The sequence below is a fragment of the Muscardinus avellanarius genome (assembly GCF_963383645.1).
Source record: "Muscardinus avellanarius genome assembly, chromosome: 15".
Classification (NCBI taxonomy): Eukaryota; Metazoa; Chordata; class Mammalia; order Rodentia; family Gliridae; genus Muscardinus; species Muscardinus avellanarius.
The window spans coordinates 78289040-78306595 of NC_137801.1; the positions used below are offsets into that span (position 1 = coordinate 78289040).

General features: G+C 41.7%; 1 protein-coding gene across 1 annotated transcript in view; it reads left to right on the forward strand.

Annotated features, from left to right (window-relative positions):
• SEPTIN10 (septin 10) overlaps positions 1–17556 on the forward strand; it is a gene marked incomplete at its 3' end in the record, with an annotated part of 36248 nt that overhangs the window by 14533 nt on the left and 4159 nt on the right. The window contains exons 5-7 of the mRNA XM_080711580.1: positions 1913–2074; positions 5046–5142; positions 7285–7453. Coding sequence (XP_080567706.1) covers positions 1913–2074; positions 5046–5142; positions 7285–7453 — 428 coding nt within the window. The remainder of the gene's footprint in view (positions 1–1912; positions 2075–5045; positions 5143–7284; positions 7454–17556) is intronic.

Sequence of the window (17556 nt, forward strand, 5' to 3'; positions counted from 1 at the left end):
ATAAAATTTCAGTTCCTATTTTGGTTCTTAGTATTGAACCCACAAATATTTTACCTCTGAGATACACCCCCATCCCTGTTTTATTTTTTTTTACTTGGAAAGGAGTATTGTATTTTTACTTGCTAAGTTGCTAAGGGCTTGCTTTGTTGTTGAGACTGGTGGCTGTGAACCTGCAACCCTCCTTTCTCAGCCTTCCAAGTACTGGGATTACAAGTATGTGCCATCACTCTGGGCTTCATCATATATTATAGTGAAGTATATTCTAATTTGGGCCATACTAAAAAAAACTTATTTTAGAATTTTTCAGCCAAGGAGCCATATATAAATTTGGGGAACTGTAAACAAAACCTATAAACAACTTACTTCAGACTTTTATATTTATTTAAAAAATGGTTAAAGACTGCTTATTATCTTCTACTAAAAGGAAACTTGAGCTTTCCTGTAACCTCTAATGATATGAGCAGTGCAGCTTTCCCAATCCTTGTAAAATGCTGATTTTACAAGGTAGGATTTTAAATGCGAGGCCATTCTGGGGGCTTTCTCTGTCAAAATTGGTATGGAAAGCGAGGCCTGCTGGTGAAGCCTGGGCTCAGAGATTGGTTTATTTTGGGCATGGTCCCTGGGCTCTAGCAAAAACTGGATGAAGCTGATATGCTAGTCTGTTCATCTGATCAGACACGATGAGATAGTCTAATCATTTACCAGTTATCTTGACAGTCAAGTCTGATTATATGGAAATCCAGTTTGCTGAAGGAGCATAAAGACAAGAGTGTGCAGCTTGGAATTAGCTGGAGAGAAGCAGCCTGATGTAGTGTGTTCAGAGGTCGTGGCATCTGGTGCCAGTGTGTGCTGCTTTAAATACTGGGTCTGTCACTTATTAGCTATTTGACTTAGGGCAAGTGCCTTTGGCCCTCTGAGAGTTAGTTTCCTTACCCCTGATGCACAACTAGGGAGAAGACCTACATTAAGGTACAGGTGTGGAAATTAGCTAAATTAGTTCATATAAATAGAGGCCTTAGCAGATAGATATTTTTCCATAAGAAAGCTGTTATCATTACCTTGTGAGGATTAAATGAGGCAATGTATATAAGACCCTGTGACATGCATGTGCTAGGCAGGTAACTATGTTGGTTCACCCTTCTTAGTAGTCAGAAATATCTGCCATAGTAGGTTTTTTTTTTAGTAGAGGGTATAAATATATACTATACTATATGTAATCTTAAGCTTTGATGATTAAGGATATCTTTGAATCTTAAGGATATCTTTATATCCTTAATTAAGATATCCCTAATTTTTTATAAACTACCTAGTAAAAACAAGCACCTGCTTTGGTTATTTTGTGCAAGAAGGTTGCTTCCGTGTTAGCTGAGGCCTGCCACCTAAATACACTAGAATAAAATAGGCAGGAAAAACTGGATGGAGAAGTGCATGCATATAAGGCCTTTTGCATGCTTTTTTTTTTTTTTTTTTTTTTAAAGGGCCAGTAGTTGCCACCACTGCTGTAATGGAAAGCAACCACAGATAATAACCTAAATAAATGGGCGTGGGGGTTTTCTGGTCAATCTTTTCCCTTTTTTTTTTTTTTTTTTTTGGTCATTCTGGGAATCGAGACCAGGGACACTCTACCATTGAGCTACACCCCCAGCCCTTTGAATTTTTTATTTTGAGGCAAGGTCTTGCTAAGTTGCTTAGGCTGGCCTCAAACTTGCTATCATCCTGCCTCAACCTCCTGAGTAGCTGGGATTACATTACAGGCATGTGCTTCAGTAAGTCTAAAGCAACCACAAGCTGCCAACCCCTGGTCTTTGGTAAGGAAAGAAGACTGAATGGTTTTGTATGACAAAAATGACTGTAGGATTAAAAAAAAAACAAATCTTCAGTTATAATATTTGCTTTTCTTTCTTCCTAATAGGTGAACATTATACCAGTGATTGCCAAAGCAGATACAATTTCTAAAACTGAATTACAGAAGTTTAAGATCAAGCTCATGTGTGAATTGGTTAGCAATGGTGTCCAGATATACCAGTTCCCCACCGATGATGACTCTATCGCCAAGATCAATGCTGCCATGAACGTAAGCTTGATTGAAACATCATGTCTGATTGCAAGGTGGACATAAAACTAACTAACGACTAACCGCTGCTGCAGCACCCTTCCTCAGCTCAAGTTTTGCTTTCTGATGTATTGGTCAGCCATAGTCTGAAAATATTAACTGGAAAGTTCCAGAAATAAATAATTGATAAATTCTGATTTATTGTATGCCACTCAGTAGCATGATGAAATCTCATCACATAGATATTATATCAACTCCATTATCACAAGAGGATGAGTAAAGGACAATGAAGTATTTTTGAGAGAAAGGCCTCATTCATATAACTTTTATTACATGTGTTGTTACAGTTGTTTCATTTTTCTTTCTAGTTATTGTTAATCCCTTTCTGTGCCTGGTGTATAAATTAATCTAATATAGGTATGAATGTGTAGGAAAAACTGTAGTGCATATAGGATTTGGTACACTGTGGTTTTAAGCATGCACTGGGAACTGACCTTAGAATGTTTAAAAAAAAAAAAAAAACTTCAAGCCGGGCCTCACGCTTGGGAGGCGGAGACAGGAGGATCGTGCTGGTTTGAAGCCAGTCGCGTTGGCTTAAGAGACCCTCTTTCCAATTAAAAATATAAAGTGGGTCTGGGAGTGTAGCCCAGAGGTAGAAGGGTTTCCAGGAACCCCAGTAACAACAACAACAACAAAAAAATTCAAATATGGTATAATTTTAAAAAGTGCAGGAGAATAAAAAAATTTTTTTAATTCAAAACCGATAATGAGAAGATATTTTAAGGCATATTTTCCTTCTTGCTTTCACTTAAATAAAATGATATATTTTTTGATACTGGGATACATCTTTTATGGAACCATATTTAATTGCCTTAGAAAAATTGCCTTTCTATTTTGTTTTAAATAAAAGTACAGGCCGGGCGTGGTGGCGCACGCTTGTAATCCCCGCGCTTGGGAGGCTGAGACAGGAGGATCGCGTAGTTTCGAAGCCAGCCGCACGCTGGCTTAAGAGACCCTGTTTCCAAAAATAAAATAGGTCTGGGAGTGTAGCCCAGAGGTAGAAGGGCTTCCAGGAACCCCAGTACCACCAAAAGAAAACCCCAAATAAATAAATAAATAAATAAATAAATAAATAAATAAATAAATGTGCGACAACTCTGTAGCTTCCCTTGGGGTGTGTTAGGACCTTCCATGTGTCAGGAGCACTCTTAAAGCTGGTATTTATGCTGTCTTCTTTAGGGTGTCACATGAATGTGAGGCCATCCCTCTGGTTTTACCTTAGTATAATTGAGGTGACTAAGTTATTGTACTTTGTTCAGGCTATCACATTTCTCAAATATCTGGCTGTATTTTGAAGGGTCATGGTTTGGGACTTCAACATACCTAACCACATGTCCTGCGGGCATTACTAGCTGCCTGAGACAGTTACCTTAGCTATGGGATTAGATTCATCCCGCCTGTCTGCAGGGTTGTTGCATGGATTACATGATACATCCTTTGGTGTAGGGTTCGTATGACATTTAGTGCCTAACATGGACAGTCAGTAACTGTCTATTCCTGTTCTTTTCCTTCTCTGATTTTTTTATATACTATTTATATTAAAAAAACCTAAAGTAAGTGTATAAAAAGCTGACTAATGTAAGTGAAGTAATCCTGATTCTGAATATTAAATTGTCTTTATATTTAATTTTATTTCTTGTGCTCTTCTAGGGTGATTTTTTCAGAAAGGCACAATTCAGTTAAATAATGTTAGTCAGCAGGTATCGAGTGTAGTACTGAGTACTTTTTGATGGTGGTTTCTTTCCCTGTATTAATCCTCAACTTCAGATACGCTCGTTACTCCCATCTGCTGAGTCGAGCCCCTGGTTTTGTTCCGTTTCCTTCTCTGTGCGCTTCGCTCCCACTGTCCGTGATGGTCTGAATCCCCTCCCTGGTCCAGCTTGGCGTGTGTCTCCGTGCTCCCAGTCATCTCTCTCGCCTCTCAGTGTCTGTTGTATTTACAGTATCAGCATCAGTTTGGAAATTTACATATTACTTCATTTTAGTACTATATATCTGTATATACTCTAAATTCAGATATATAGTTTCATTGTATATAATATATATTATGTGTAATTTCAACATTTGTTTTTGTCTTTTGGGGCAAAGATAGTATGACACCTATCCTAGTAACATAATGCCTTGCATGTGAGAGGTGTTTAGTAAATCACTTTCTTTATAGGGCCCAAAATTGACTTTTTTTTTTTTTTTCCCAGCACTGGGGATGGAACCCAGGGGTATTCTACCTCTGAGCTATACCTCCAGCCCTATTTTTTTTCTTTCTTTTTTGGTGGTACTAGGGTTCTTGGAAACCCTTCTACCTCCAGGCTACACTCCCAGACCTATTTTTATACTTTTTATTTTTAAACAGGGTCTCTTAAAGCCAGTGTGGCTGGCTTAGAACCTGCACGATCCTCCTGTCTCCACTTCCCAAGCATGGGAATTACAAGCGTGCGCCACCATGCCCGGCTTCCAGCCCTATTTTTATTTATTTATTTAGTTAGTTAGTTAGTTATTTTGGGTGGTACTGGGTGTGGAACCCAGAGGCTTTCTACCTCTGGGCTATACTCCCAGACCTTTTTTATATTTTATTTGGAAACAGTGTCTCACTAAGTTGCTGAGAGCCTCACTAAGTAGCTGAGGCTGGCTTCGAACCTGTGCGATCCTCCTGTCTCCGCCTCCCAAGTGCGGGGATTACAAGCGTGCGCCACCACGCCCGGCTTCCCAGGCCTATTTTTAATTCTTTATTTTGGAACAGGGTCTTACTACTAAGTTGTGGAGGGTCTCACTAAGTAGCATATATTCAGAGCCAAGTTTTAAATCTGAAGAGTTGCAGGTCCTTGGATTTTAATAGAATTGTTGTTTAACAATTTCCTCTCTTCCTAAATTATTTTTAGCTAGTCAGTTATCACATTGATATGAGAATGAGACTAATATTACGGTTTCTTTTCAGGAATATTTGCCATTTGCTGTTGTAGGAAGTATGGATGAGGTAAAAGTTGGAAATAAAATGGTCAAAGCTCGACAGTACCCTTGGGGTGTTGTGCAAGGTAAGCAAGATAAACAGTGACTTGAAAATATGTCTATTGCCTTGTTATCTCTAAACTAGCACTGCTTATCTTGTTGGAGATGATGCTTATTTTGGTTTGTGATGAGTTGTGAGAGAAGCCGGCCGTGTGCTGTTTTGGCCAACGTCTATGGAGGCTGCGCAGAGCTTCCCCATTTTCATTGAGCCACACCCATGTGAACACCCTGTGATGTTCAGAAAGTAAGAAGCACCCACTGGGCACTTCCATCAAAATATGGATTTTTTTTTCAGTGTTAGGAATGAAGCCCAGGGCCTCACGCATGCTTGCTAGACCAGTGCGTTATCACTGAGCTGTATCCCCAGTTCCTGAACAGAATTTACATAAAGTAATGTTATATTTTATTATTTTTGTGGTACTAGGGTTTGAATTCTGGGCCATTCTACTGAGCTACACCCCCAGCCCTATTTTTAATTCTTTAGTTTGAAATAGGGTCTCACTAAGTTGCTGAACCTGAGATCCTCCTGTCTCAGCCTCCTAGGTCCTGGGATTTCAAGTGTGCACTACAATGCCCGGCTAATGTTTAAGCAATATGCATAAACCAATTATTACTTAATTCTAGGACATAATAAACTAATTTGTAAATTTAGACACTTTTTTCTGGTCTAAGCACTACCAAATTATTTCCCTAATGAATCAGCTGGCTGGCCTAAACAAATCCACCTGGCATTTAGATTATCTGCCTGGCATCATTAATGAGGTAGTGTTTATTTGTGATGCTAATAATGGGGGATAGATTATCTATCACTGCTGGTTTCCTAATGGTTTTTCTTCAATAAAGTTTTTAATTAATGCGAAATATTGAGAAAATTTAACTTTTAGCGTATCAAAAATATTACAGTAAGATCTAGTAGTGATGGTGTGTACCTGTAATCCCAAGTACACGTGAGGCTAAGGCAAGAGGATTGCATGTTCAAAGCTACCTGGGAGCCGGGCGTGGTGACTACGCTTGATTATAATCCTAGTACTTGGGAGTCTGAGACCAGGAGGATTATAAATTCATGGCCAGGCTCAGCTAGTTAGTGAGGCCCTCCGTAACTTAATGAGACCCTGTTTCAAAATGAAGAATAAGAACTAGGGCTGGGGGTGTAGTTCAGAGGTAGAATGCCCCTGGGTTCAATCTCCAGTTTCTCTCTGTCTCTCTCTGTCTCTCTCTGTCTCTCTCTCTCTCTCTGTCTCTCTCTCTCTCACACACACACACACACACACACACACACACACACACACAACACACACACACACAAGCTAGTAGCCTGGGCAATATAGTGGGACCTATCTCAAAAATTAAATAAATAATAAATGCAATTATATTTAAGACTCTTTAGTCACAGTCACATATATTTATTTATAGTTTTCTGTTCATCCTAAAGGTAGAAGGATCATGTAAATGTATTTTTTAATTTTGATTTCATAAATGTAGTATTAACGAAAAAGTTTTATAATTAGAACATGCACAGATGGTATTCTTTAGTTTGCAGAATTTTCTGCTTTGAAGTGAAATAATGTCACATCCTCTTTTTTTTCTTTCTTTTTTTTTTTTTTTTTTTTTTTTTTTGTTGGTACTGGGGATGGAACCCAGGGGCCTTCTACCTCTAGGCTATACTCCCAGACCTATTTTTTTATATTTTATTTGGAAACAGGGTCTCTTAAGCCAGCTGAGGCTGGCTTTGAACCTGCGCAATCCTCCTGTCTCAGCCTCCCAAGCGCGGGGATTACAAGCGTGCGCCACCACGCCCGGCTTACATCTTAATTTTAAAGCACTATGTCAAATGTCCAGAGTATGGCTTTTGTAAACTATTAACAGAATAGTGAACTAACTTGAGCAAATGGTAATATAGTAAAATGTATTTCTTGGCTTTTTCCTATTTATGTGTTGGCTACTAAATTAACAGCAGATCTCCTGGTATGTTAAATAACACTGCTTATAATACAGTGGGTGTAATGTGAGAGTTTCCCCCTGGATTATTTATATAAATGTAGCTTTTAACCATGGTGACCATTTTGCTGTTTATTTCACGTGTGTTTTATTTGTTCACTCACCAAACTGTAATTGTGTGCCAAGAATTAAACAGCAGTGTCACTGCTTTCTTACTCTTTTCTGGATAGTGGAAAACGAGAACCACTGTGACTTCGTAAAGCTGCGGGAAATGCTCATTTGCACCAACATGGAGGACCTCTTGGAGCAGACGCACGTGCGGCACTACGAGCTTTACAGGCGCTGCAAACTGGAGGAGATGGGCTTCACTGACGTGGGCCCAGAGAACAAGCCCGTCAGGTGAGGGAGGCTGTCTCGAGGAGCCACCCGTAAAGAACGTAAGAGAAGAGTGCACCTCTTTGTACATCCAGAATGACGGGAATGAGCTTTCAAAAATATCCCCAAATCACAAAGTAGAATCATTTGACAATGAATAATGATTGTGCTTTTCAAAACCCCTGATGCCTTCTTGCTTCTGAGGGGTCTTTCAGTGCTTGTCTGACTCAGGAGTACACGGAGGGGAGGAACATTCACAAACAGCCCTTAGTTTTAGTACTTGCTGACATGAATAATGGAAGGAAAAAACACATTGTTTTGTTTGTTTTAATATTTATCAGAACAGATGAAAGTTTATTTATTTTCACACAAAAAGGCAGACCACAAATCATATTTAATAACCTGAGGCTTCTGCAGTTTTTTGTTTAGGTTTTTTTTTTGGGGGGGTTTTGGTACTGGGGATTGAACATGGGCATTCTTACCTCCAAGCTATTTCCCCCCCCCCCACTCACCTTTTTATTTTATTTTTTTCCAACAAGGTCTTGCCAGGTTGCTGAGCCTAACCTTGAACCTGTGATTCCAAGGCTCATCCTCCCAAGTACTAAGGTTATAGGCATGTGCTGCCATGCCTGGCCTAGTTTTAATCCTGAAGAAAGTTTTGGAATGACTAAAACTTAGGAAAGCATCTTACAGAGGAAGAATGAAAGTACATGTGGGGAATCTGAGATTTGATTGTTTCTTACAATATAACATGGCTATGAGAATTGTAGCTTGCTCAATAATTAGAGCATCACTGCTGCTCTAAGTGTCCTCGGTTCTTTTGCATGATGCTACATCCCTGACCCTTTTTTTTTCTGATTAAGACATTAAAACATGTATGCATGAAATCATAACCCTTTGCCGAGCGTGGTGGCGCACGTTTGTAATCCCCGCGCTTGGGAGGCTGAGACAGGAGGATCGCACAGGTTTGATGCCAGCCTCAGCTACTTAGTGAGGCTCTCAGCAACTTAGTGAGACCCTGTTTCCAAATAAAGTATAAAAAAGGTCTGGGAGTATAGCCCGGAGGTAGAGAGCCTCTGGGTTCTACCCCTAGTACCACCAAAGAAAGAAAAAAAAAGAAATCATAACCCTTTATGTACTAAATCAAGTCTGATTTGATGTAGCATCCTGGGACAGTTTTTATGTGGAAGAAATCATGAGTTCTGTAAGGCAAGCACTATTTTAAGTTCTGTTTTGAAAGACTGAGGTCTCCTTTTTCCATTCCACTATTTGTATTTCAATCATTTTCTTGGCTTTGAGCACAAGCCCCAGTGTAAACACAACAGGAAAGAACAGGAGAGTCCAACCCGTGTTGTAGCTGCATTTGACCTTGTGGGCTAGTTAATCTTAGATAAAGTTAAACTTTAAATTTCCTTAGTGTTTTATCTTCTGGTAACTTAATAAAATAAGAATTGTACAAACTGGAGCCTTCCTCACCAAATTCGGGCATATTGTATTTTGGTTGTGGGCCAGTAATTCTGGCAGACTAATGATTTCTCTTTGTATTGCATTGCATCTTCACTGAAGATGAATCATATCGAGCCGGCCTCCCTGGTGTATCCCAGAGGAGGCTTCGCTCCTCGTTTCTTCCAAGTCTCAGGGTCAGTGCCGAGGTCTCGGTGTGCACTGAGGAGGCAGATGTCCTGAGCCAGAGCGAGCGGGCAGCTGTGGAGCACGCTCCAAGAAGAGGGATCGGGTTGCCTGGTGGATTCATCAGTCACCTGTAGACGGTTAAGAGATGCAGGGTCAGAGTTTCCAGGGACGGAGCCTAGGAATCTGCATTTAAAATGCTCGCTCAGTCATTCAGCCAATAACTGTTGCTTGTCTACCATCTGCTCAGCATGCTAGCCACTGGGTATGTATGCACGGTGTGTCAGGTGGACACACACCCTGCTCCTGCAGAGCTCTGGGGTGGGGGTGGGAGGAGGATACTCTGCCCCTGCTGAACGAGAGGTGGAGAGGAGGTGGGACGGTCAGGATGGAAGAGGGAGACCAGGTTAGGAGGCCAGTCCCAAGAAGCGAGACCGTGGAAACGTTTGAGGGCTCAGAGGAGCTTTTAGTAGATATACTTTGAAGGGTCCAATGATGGATTGACTCTGATCTCATATGCAAAGGAAGGAGGAATCAAAGATGACTTCAGTCAGTGTTTTTAAATTTATTTTTGTATAATTTTATTTTCATTTTTCTTGCGGTGCGGGGGCTCAAAACCAGGGCCTCCCACGTGCTGGGCAAGCACTGTGCTACTGAGCTACATTCCCATTCTTCAGTCTCCGTTCTGACCCCAGAAACTGGCTGAATGTTGGGCAAGGTTATCGACATGCGTGAGGTGGAAGGGCGAGAGCTCGGTGGCATTGGCTAAGTTTTCAAATGTTACATTTAAGCTGCTTGTTAAATATTCAAGTAAGCTGGGCTTGGTGGCGCACAGTTATAATCCCCACGCTTGGGAGGCTGAGACAGGAGGATCACGCAGGTTCAAAGCCAGCCTCAGCTACTTAGTGAGGCTCTCAGCAACTTAGTGAGACCTTGTTTTCAAATAAAATATACAATAGGTCTGGGAATATAGCCTAGAGGTAGAAGAAAAAAGGCCCCTGGGTTCCATCCCCAGTACCACCAAAAAAAAAAAAAAAAAAAAAAAAAAAAAGAAATTCAAGTAAAGAAGCTGTGTAGGTTATTAACTTAGGTGAAACTGGAGTAGGGGCTAGAGGTTAGAGGTAGTGATTTGGGAGTCAACAGTAAATAACACTGGGTAAAATCTTAAGTAGTTTTGAAGTATTTGCTTTTTTTTTTTTTTTGGTGGTGGTGGTGGTGGTGCTGGGCACACAAGCAGTCGACCACTAAGCTATGCCCCACCTCCAAAGTGTCTACTCTCTGCACAGCTCTGGGAGAAGTGCTGGAGATTTCCTACCATTCTTGTAAGATGGCTGAAATTAAACCTCACATGACACGGTAAACTGCAGTTGTAATGTATGCAGTAAAGGAAAGGTAGACCGTATAAGGCAAGGGAAGGAGTCCTGATTTAAGCTAGAAAATTAGGGAAGACTTCCTTGAGGCAAAGACTGTTCTGAGCTAGCTTGAATAAGTTGGAGGAAACAGCAAGACATCTGCAGAAACCCTGAAGCAGAGAGAGGATGGCATGTTTAAGATCTGGAAAGAGATCAGTAGTCTGGAGTCCAGACTCGTGGGGCTCAGGGAGACAGAGCAGGAGCAGGGAGTCACAGCACGGAGGCCCTGACCAGGACTTTGGTCTTTATCCAAAAGAAGAGAGGGTGCAGTCATTTCAGGAGTGATAGATTTGCGTTTTAAAAACCTCTCTTGACTATACTGTGAAGAACACAGGCAGAGGTGTGCATAGATGCTGAGGGATACTCGTCAGGGGAGTATTTCTCAAAGTCATAGCGATGACAATAAAGAGAACTGGACCTGTTTGCAAGATGGAGAAGGTCAAATGGAAGAGCTTATTGACTGGATCTGTGAATATCAGAAGACGCTTGCAGGGAGACTTCTGTTCTCCTGGGTTTGTGGTTTCGTTAGCCAGGTGGATGTTTTCTTCATTCATTGAGACAGGTGTCACTGAAGAGGGACCAGCTTTTTCTGTGGCACTGTGGTAGGCATGATGGGACCATAAGCTTGATTGGGGACATGCTAACTTGAGTTTCCTCTGTGACATCTGAGTGATATTGTTAAGTTGGCACCTGTGGGTGTTTAGTGTTCAGCAGAGAAGGGCTGGGCCAAAGGAATGTCTGCTCAAGAGTCATAGGCATTTAGGGGTTAACTGAAAACTCGAGCAGGAATAAGACTGCCTGAGAGGAGAAGCACACATTGAAAGAAAGGTCCCTCGAGAACAGCCTTGAATCACTGTAGAATCTGTCAACTGGAGGGCGAGTAGGAGAGACTGAGTGGAGGAGGAGGAAAACCAGTGCTGGCATGATTTAGAAGCCAAGCAGAGACTGTCAAGAAAGAAGGAGCAGACAGCTGCGTTGGAGTTGAGGATCAGGTTTGTGCTGCACAAGTACCGAAAACAAAGACCCAAATTGTTGCACAAAACAGAAACAGCACTGGTTGGAAGGCTTCGTAGGTCAGGATTTACAGACCCCAAAGAAAGGCTTAGAAGGGTAGGCAGCAGTTTGATTCCTGCTTCAGAGCAGAGCGAATGAGCTGAAACCCTTTTGAGCCCTGTCCGTTCCTAGCTCACAGCTCATCCGCCAGGAAGTAGTGTCCAGTAGGCCCAACAAGGTCATAACTCTCACTTAGAAGTCGTCTAAGAACACGAACCTGAGTGTGTCCCATGGTGGAGAAGTCATCAGGGCAATGGTATCAAGCAGAGACAGGCGGGCAGTTGAGAACCATAGGTTGCCCATCACTTGCACGTACTGGCCATTTCTTCAGTTTCAGAACTTTGCTCACTGGTCACATAAAGCCTGGAGAGTTAGAAAAGCAGGGTCTTCATTTGGGGCCCGGCCCTAGACAGGATGGAGCAGTGGCCATCACACGTGGCTTGCACACGACAAGCAGCCAGGGAGGGACCTGAGTCCCCATGTGAAGGTGGCCTCTGCCCTTCGCAGGCCTGCTCCCCCAGAGATGAGACATTTTGAATTTCTGCATTTCTTGGGTCAGGTTGAGGCAAAATGTCTCTACTGGCACTTTCTTGTTTGTGAATAATGATCCAGTAAGGCATTTTGACCTCGTGTATAGGGCACTTATTTTTTATAGCTTTAAGAAGTGACATTCTATTTTCTGGGGAATTGTTCCTGTTTAATTTGGTTGGTACTGTAATTTGGTTGGCATGTACAGTCGGTATTACATCACTCCAGTCTAGCAATTTTTAACAAGTGACACGGACCTGCCAGGGTATCTTTGGTTCTCTGCACTTCCCGGCCGACTCGACTGCGGCACCTTCGGTTTCCATTTCCGTCTTCCTAAATGGTTCTGCTGACTCACAGTCTGCTGAGCTACTCACAGGTGATCACACACCTATCTCAAGGACCAGGTACATGGCATTATACTCAGACAGTTTTAATACGTTGATTTTAATATTTTTATATTAGTTACTTAAACTCTATGAAACATCCTTTTATAAAACGTTTTAAATCCCCAAGTATAATAATTTCAGATTATCATGACTAGTCTCATTTTTACTGCTAATCACCTTTGACATTTCAGTACAAAATCACTGTCACTGAAGTGTTGTAGGAACTATAGTCTTGAAAGAAAGATTTACGTAGTGTTTTAGAGTTGCCTAAGTGCCTGATGTTATTATAGTAAAATTCGTGTCCTTGGAGCTCTGCAGAGCTAAATAGTTGGGCTACGGATGTGGCTCAGTGGCAGAGCCACTGAGCCCTGGGTTTGATCCCCAGCGTGGCCAAAAAATAAAAAATAAATGGAGAGAGAGAGAATAGCTACTAGTTTTTCTGTGTTTAAGAGTAGACTGCAGTAGATTTAGAAAGAGTTCAGCTGGCTTATCTGAACTGTACATAGCACGAGGTCCCAGGGCTCGGGGGCTTTCCTCCACATGAGCGTCTGAGGCTGTTTGTATTTGTCTTTGGTCTTCAACTTTGTGTTAAATCAGTGAGATCTGCAACAGTAGTACGGCTGACAGCCGCTTAGATCCTAAACAGGGCGCAGTATAGCAAGGAGCCTTCTCGTTTTTATTTAATAAATCTGATAGGAGGCACTGGCCACACTCCTTCACAATACCAACTCTACAGACCATCCCCTCCGGATCCTATAAGAGTTCCTTTGCTGCCTTCTGAATGATGGTACAGGGTTCTTTCATTAAATTGCTCTCATAAGTGTGTGTTGTGCCACATCGGGAGGTGTGATGACGTGATGGGAAATGCGCAGGGGCTTCGTGCCTTCTCGGCGGCCGTCTCACCGGAGGCGGCCTGATCCAGTCGGGAATGTGGGCTCCCTGCTTCACGTCCCAGCTTGTTACCTTCCAGCTGTCTTCCTTTAGGCAGATGACTTTACCCCTCTGAGCTTCCATTTCAGAGCTCGTTCTTCAGGACTGCTTGTGGGAATTAAATCGCGAACACAAGGAGTCCCAGGGTGTGGTGCTGGTGGCAGATATTCAGTAAATGTGTGTCTCTTCTCTTTTACCATGTAGATTTATTTTTCTCCTAAGCAATGCAAGTGCATATGTAAAGTAATGAAGAATTTTAAAAAATTCACACATGTGAATTCAAAATATAATTTCAGTCAAGTTTGTTATTAAAGATTACCTGTCGAGTGTTGTAAGGTTTCTGAAATTTGTGAAGGTAGTTGATAGATTTAAGGGCTTCTTATAAATGAAATCCAAACAGAGAAACAAACAGTATAAAGTGAAATGGCCCCTTGGGACTTGAGGCAGTAATGGGTTACCTAGGGCTTTGTGCACATTGATAAGCTTGGCTATTTTTTTTTTTTTTTCTCCCCTGGGTGTTTGGGATTGAACCCAAGGCCCCATCTGTGCTAGGCAAACACTCTACCACTGGGCCTTAACTTTGCTCTCAGAGAATGTTCTGCCAGACGTGACACGTGCCTGCAATCCCAGTACTTGGGAAGCTGGGACGGTAGGATTGTAGGTTTGAGATCAGCCTCAGCTACTTAGTGACACTCTTAGCAACTTACTGAGACCCTATTTTAAAACAACAAGCCGGGCGTGGTGGCGCACGCTTGTAATCCCAGCATTTGGGAGGCTGAGACAGGAAGATCGTGGTTTGTAGACAGCCCCAGCTACTTAGTGAGGCCCTTTGCAACTCAGGGAGACCCTGTTTCAAAATAAAAAATTAAAAATAGGGCTGGGGTGTAGCTTGGAGGTAGAACGCCCCCGGGTTCTGTCCCCAGTACCGCAAAAAACAAAACAAAACAAACAAACAAAACAAGGCTGGGGATGTAGCTCAGAGGTAGAAAGCTTCTGAGTTCAATCTGCAGTTCCACAAAAAGAGAGAGAGATAGACCAGACAGACAGTGTTCTAACAGGTGTTTAGAACCTGTTCTTCCTCTGAATACCTGGTATGAATACCCCACACTTACCTGTCGGCCATGATAGCTATTATACAACATTTCTTACTTTTAACTTTGTTTTGTTTTGTTTAGAAACAGGATTTCACTAGGTTTGCTTAGATCCTTTTTTTTTTTTTTTTTTTAAGGTACTGGGGATGGAACCCAGGGTCTTTCTACCTTCAAGCTACACCCCCAGCCCTAGTTTTTATTCTTTGTTGTTGTTGTTGTTGTTGTTGTTTGGTGGTACTGGGGGTGGAACCCAGGGGCTTTCTACCTCCGGGCTATACTCCCAGACCTATGTTTTATATTTTATTTGGAAACAGGTTCTCACTAAGTTGCTGAGAGCCTCACTAAGTAGCTGAGGCTGGCTTCGAACATGTGCGATCCTCCTATCTCAGCCTCCCAAGCGTGGGGATTACAAGCGTGCACCACCACACCTAGCTTACTTTTAACATTTTTTACTAAAGAATTTTTACAGAATTATTTAACTAAAAGCTAGTACTGGAGATTGAACTCTGAGGCATTCTGCCTTCCAGCTATACTCCTAGCCCTTTTAAACTATAAAAGTTCCTTTTTAGCCTGAAAATTTTATTTTTATTCTATTTTTTAAATTTATGTTTTTATTTTTATGTGGAACATATTGAAAATGGCATACATTCAGACTATGCTTGGTGCCCTCCCCTCCCACTTCCCTTCCCCCCTCCCAACAATTAGTGTCCAGGTTAACCATGCTATGTTTGTATTTTTACACAAATTCGGATGTAGCTCCTTCATTAATCAACCTCAGCCGCCGCCTTCTCCTATCCTTCCATTCTAGCTTTGCTGAGGTTTCTCCTCCATTGTCTGGAGTCCCTCTGGTATCCCTAATACTCCCTAGTTTGGGCATATTAGGGATATTAGTCCTCTAATTCTGTGCTCGGCCAATCTCAACATAATGTTCTCCAGATCTTTCCATCTTCTTGTGAATGACACAATTTTGTTCTTCTTTATAGCTGAGTAGAATTCCATTGTGTGTATTTCCCATAATTTTGCAATCCATTCATCTGTTGATGGAGACCTAGGTTGGTTCCATATTTTGGCTATTACGAATTGTGCTGCTATGAACATGGGTATGCATATGTTACTGTAGTTCTCTGATTTCAACCCCTTTGGAAAGATATCCAGGAGTGGTATAGCCAGATCATACTGTAGATCCATTCCCAGTTTTCTAAGGAATCTCCATAATGATCTCCATAGCGGCTGCACTAGTTTGCCCTCCCACCAACAGTGTAAAAGAGTTCCTCTTTTCCCACATCCTCACCAGCATTTGTTGTTATTTGACTTCTTTATGCTTGCCTCTCTGACTGGGGTTAGATGGAATCTCAATGTAGTTTTAATTTGCATCTTCCTCATGGCTAATGTTGAATATCTTTTCATGTATCTATTGGCCATTTGTATCTCTTCTTTTGTTAAGTGTCTATTCAGTTCAGTTGCCCATTTCTCGATTGGGTTATTTGTTTTGCTAGATCTCCCTTGCTCATGGATAGGCAGAATAAATATCAAAATGGCCATTCTGCCAAAAGTGATCTATAGATTCAATGCAATTCCTATTAAAATATCAACGACATTCTTCATAGGCCTAGGAAGATCAGTCATAACTTTTATGTGGAGAAAGAAAAGACCCAGAATATCCAAAGCAATTCTCAGCAATAAAAACCAGGCAGGAGACATCACGATCCTGGACTTCAAATTATACCATAGAGAGAGCTGGGCGTGGTGGCGCACGCTTGTAATCCCCGCGCTTGGGAGGCGGAGACAGGAGGATCGTGCAGGTTCGAAGCCAGCCGCACTGGCTTAAGAGACCCTGGTTCCAAATAAAAAGTATAAAATAGGTCTGGGAGTGTAGCCCGGAGGTAGAAGGGCTTCCAGGAACCCCAGTACCACCACAAAAAACAACAAAAAAAATTATACTATAGAGCAATAGTAGTAAAAGCAGCATGGTATTGGCACAACAGGCAGACTGATCAGTGGAATAGAATAGAAGATACAGAAACTAACCCACACACCTAGAGTCAATTGATCTTTGACAAAATGGCCAACTTGTACACTGGAGAAAAGATAGCCTTTTCAACAAATAGTCCTGAGAGAACTGACTATCCATTTGTAGAAAGATGGAACTGAATCCTTACTTCTCACCATGCACAGGAATCAACTCGAGATGGATCAAAGACTTAGAAATTAGACCAGAGACTGAAGTTATTAGAGGAAGGCATAGGCTCAACACTCCAACATATAGATAGGCACAGCCAGTAACTTTCTCAGTAAGACCTCCAAAGCACAGGAAATTAAAGCAAGAATAAACAAGCAGGATGGCATCAAACTAAAAAGTTTCTTCTCATCAAAAGAAATCATCAAGAACCTAAAGAGAAAGCCTACAGAATGGGAGAAGATCTTTATCAGCTACCACTCTGATAGAGGTCTAATATCCAAAATATACAAAGAGCTGGGTGTGGTGGCACACATGTAATCCCAGCATTTGGGAGGCTGAGACCGGAGAATCGCAGTTCACGGACAGCCTCAACTACTTAGGCCCTTTGCAACCCAGTGAGACCCAGTTTCAAAATAAAGAATAAAAAATAGGGCAGGGGGTATAGCTCAGAGGTCGAATGCCCCTGGGTTTCATCCCCAGACCCTCAAAAAAAAGGGGGGGGATTTTGGAAAGATAAACATAATAAAAATTAAAAATATATATATACAAAGAGCTCAAAAGACTCTAAATTTTTTAAATTTTAAAACAGGGTCTCACTAAGTTGCTGAGGTTGGCCCTGAACCTTTGGTCCCCTTGTCTCCGCAGTTAAATTTTACTAATTTAAGATTAGTAAAATTCTTTGAGTCATCATATTTTGGAATCAGTATTTAAAGTATTTTTATATGCAGTAGAAATGTCTTACACAGCAGGAAGGTGAATTTGCACTCCCTTTAAACCTTCAGAGGTTTCTCAGTGACTGAAAGCGAAGGGGTCAGCTTTTCTGACACATGAGAAGTTCCTTGTGGCTCTGGAATGTTTCAAGTAAGAGAGGGCAGCTGTCCACGGGATTCCAGGACAGGCTCAGCTCTGCTTACTTTAG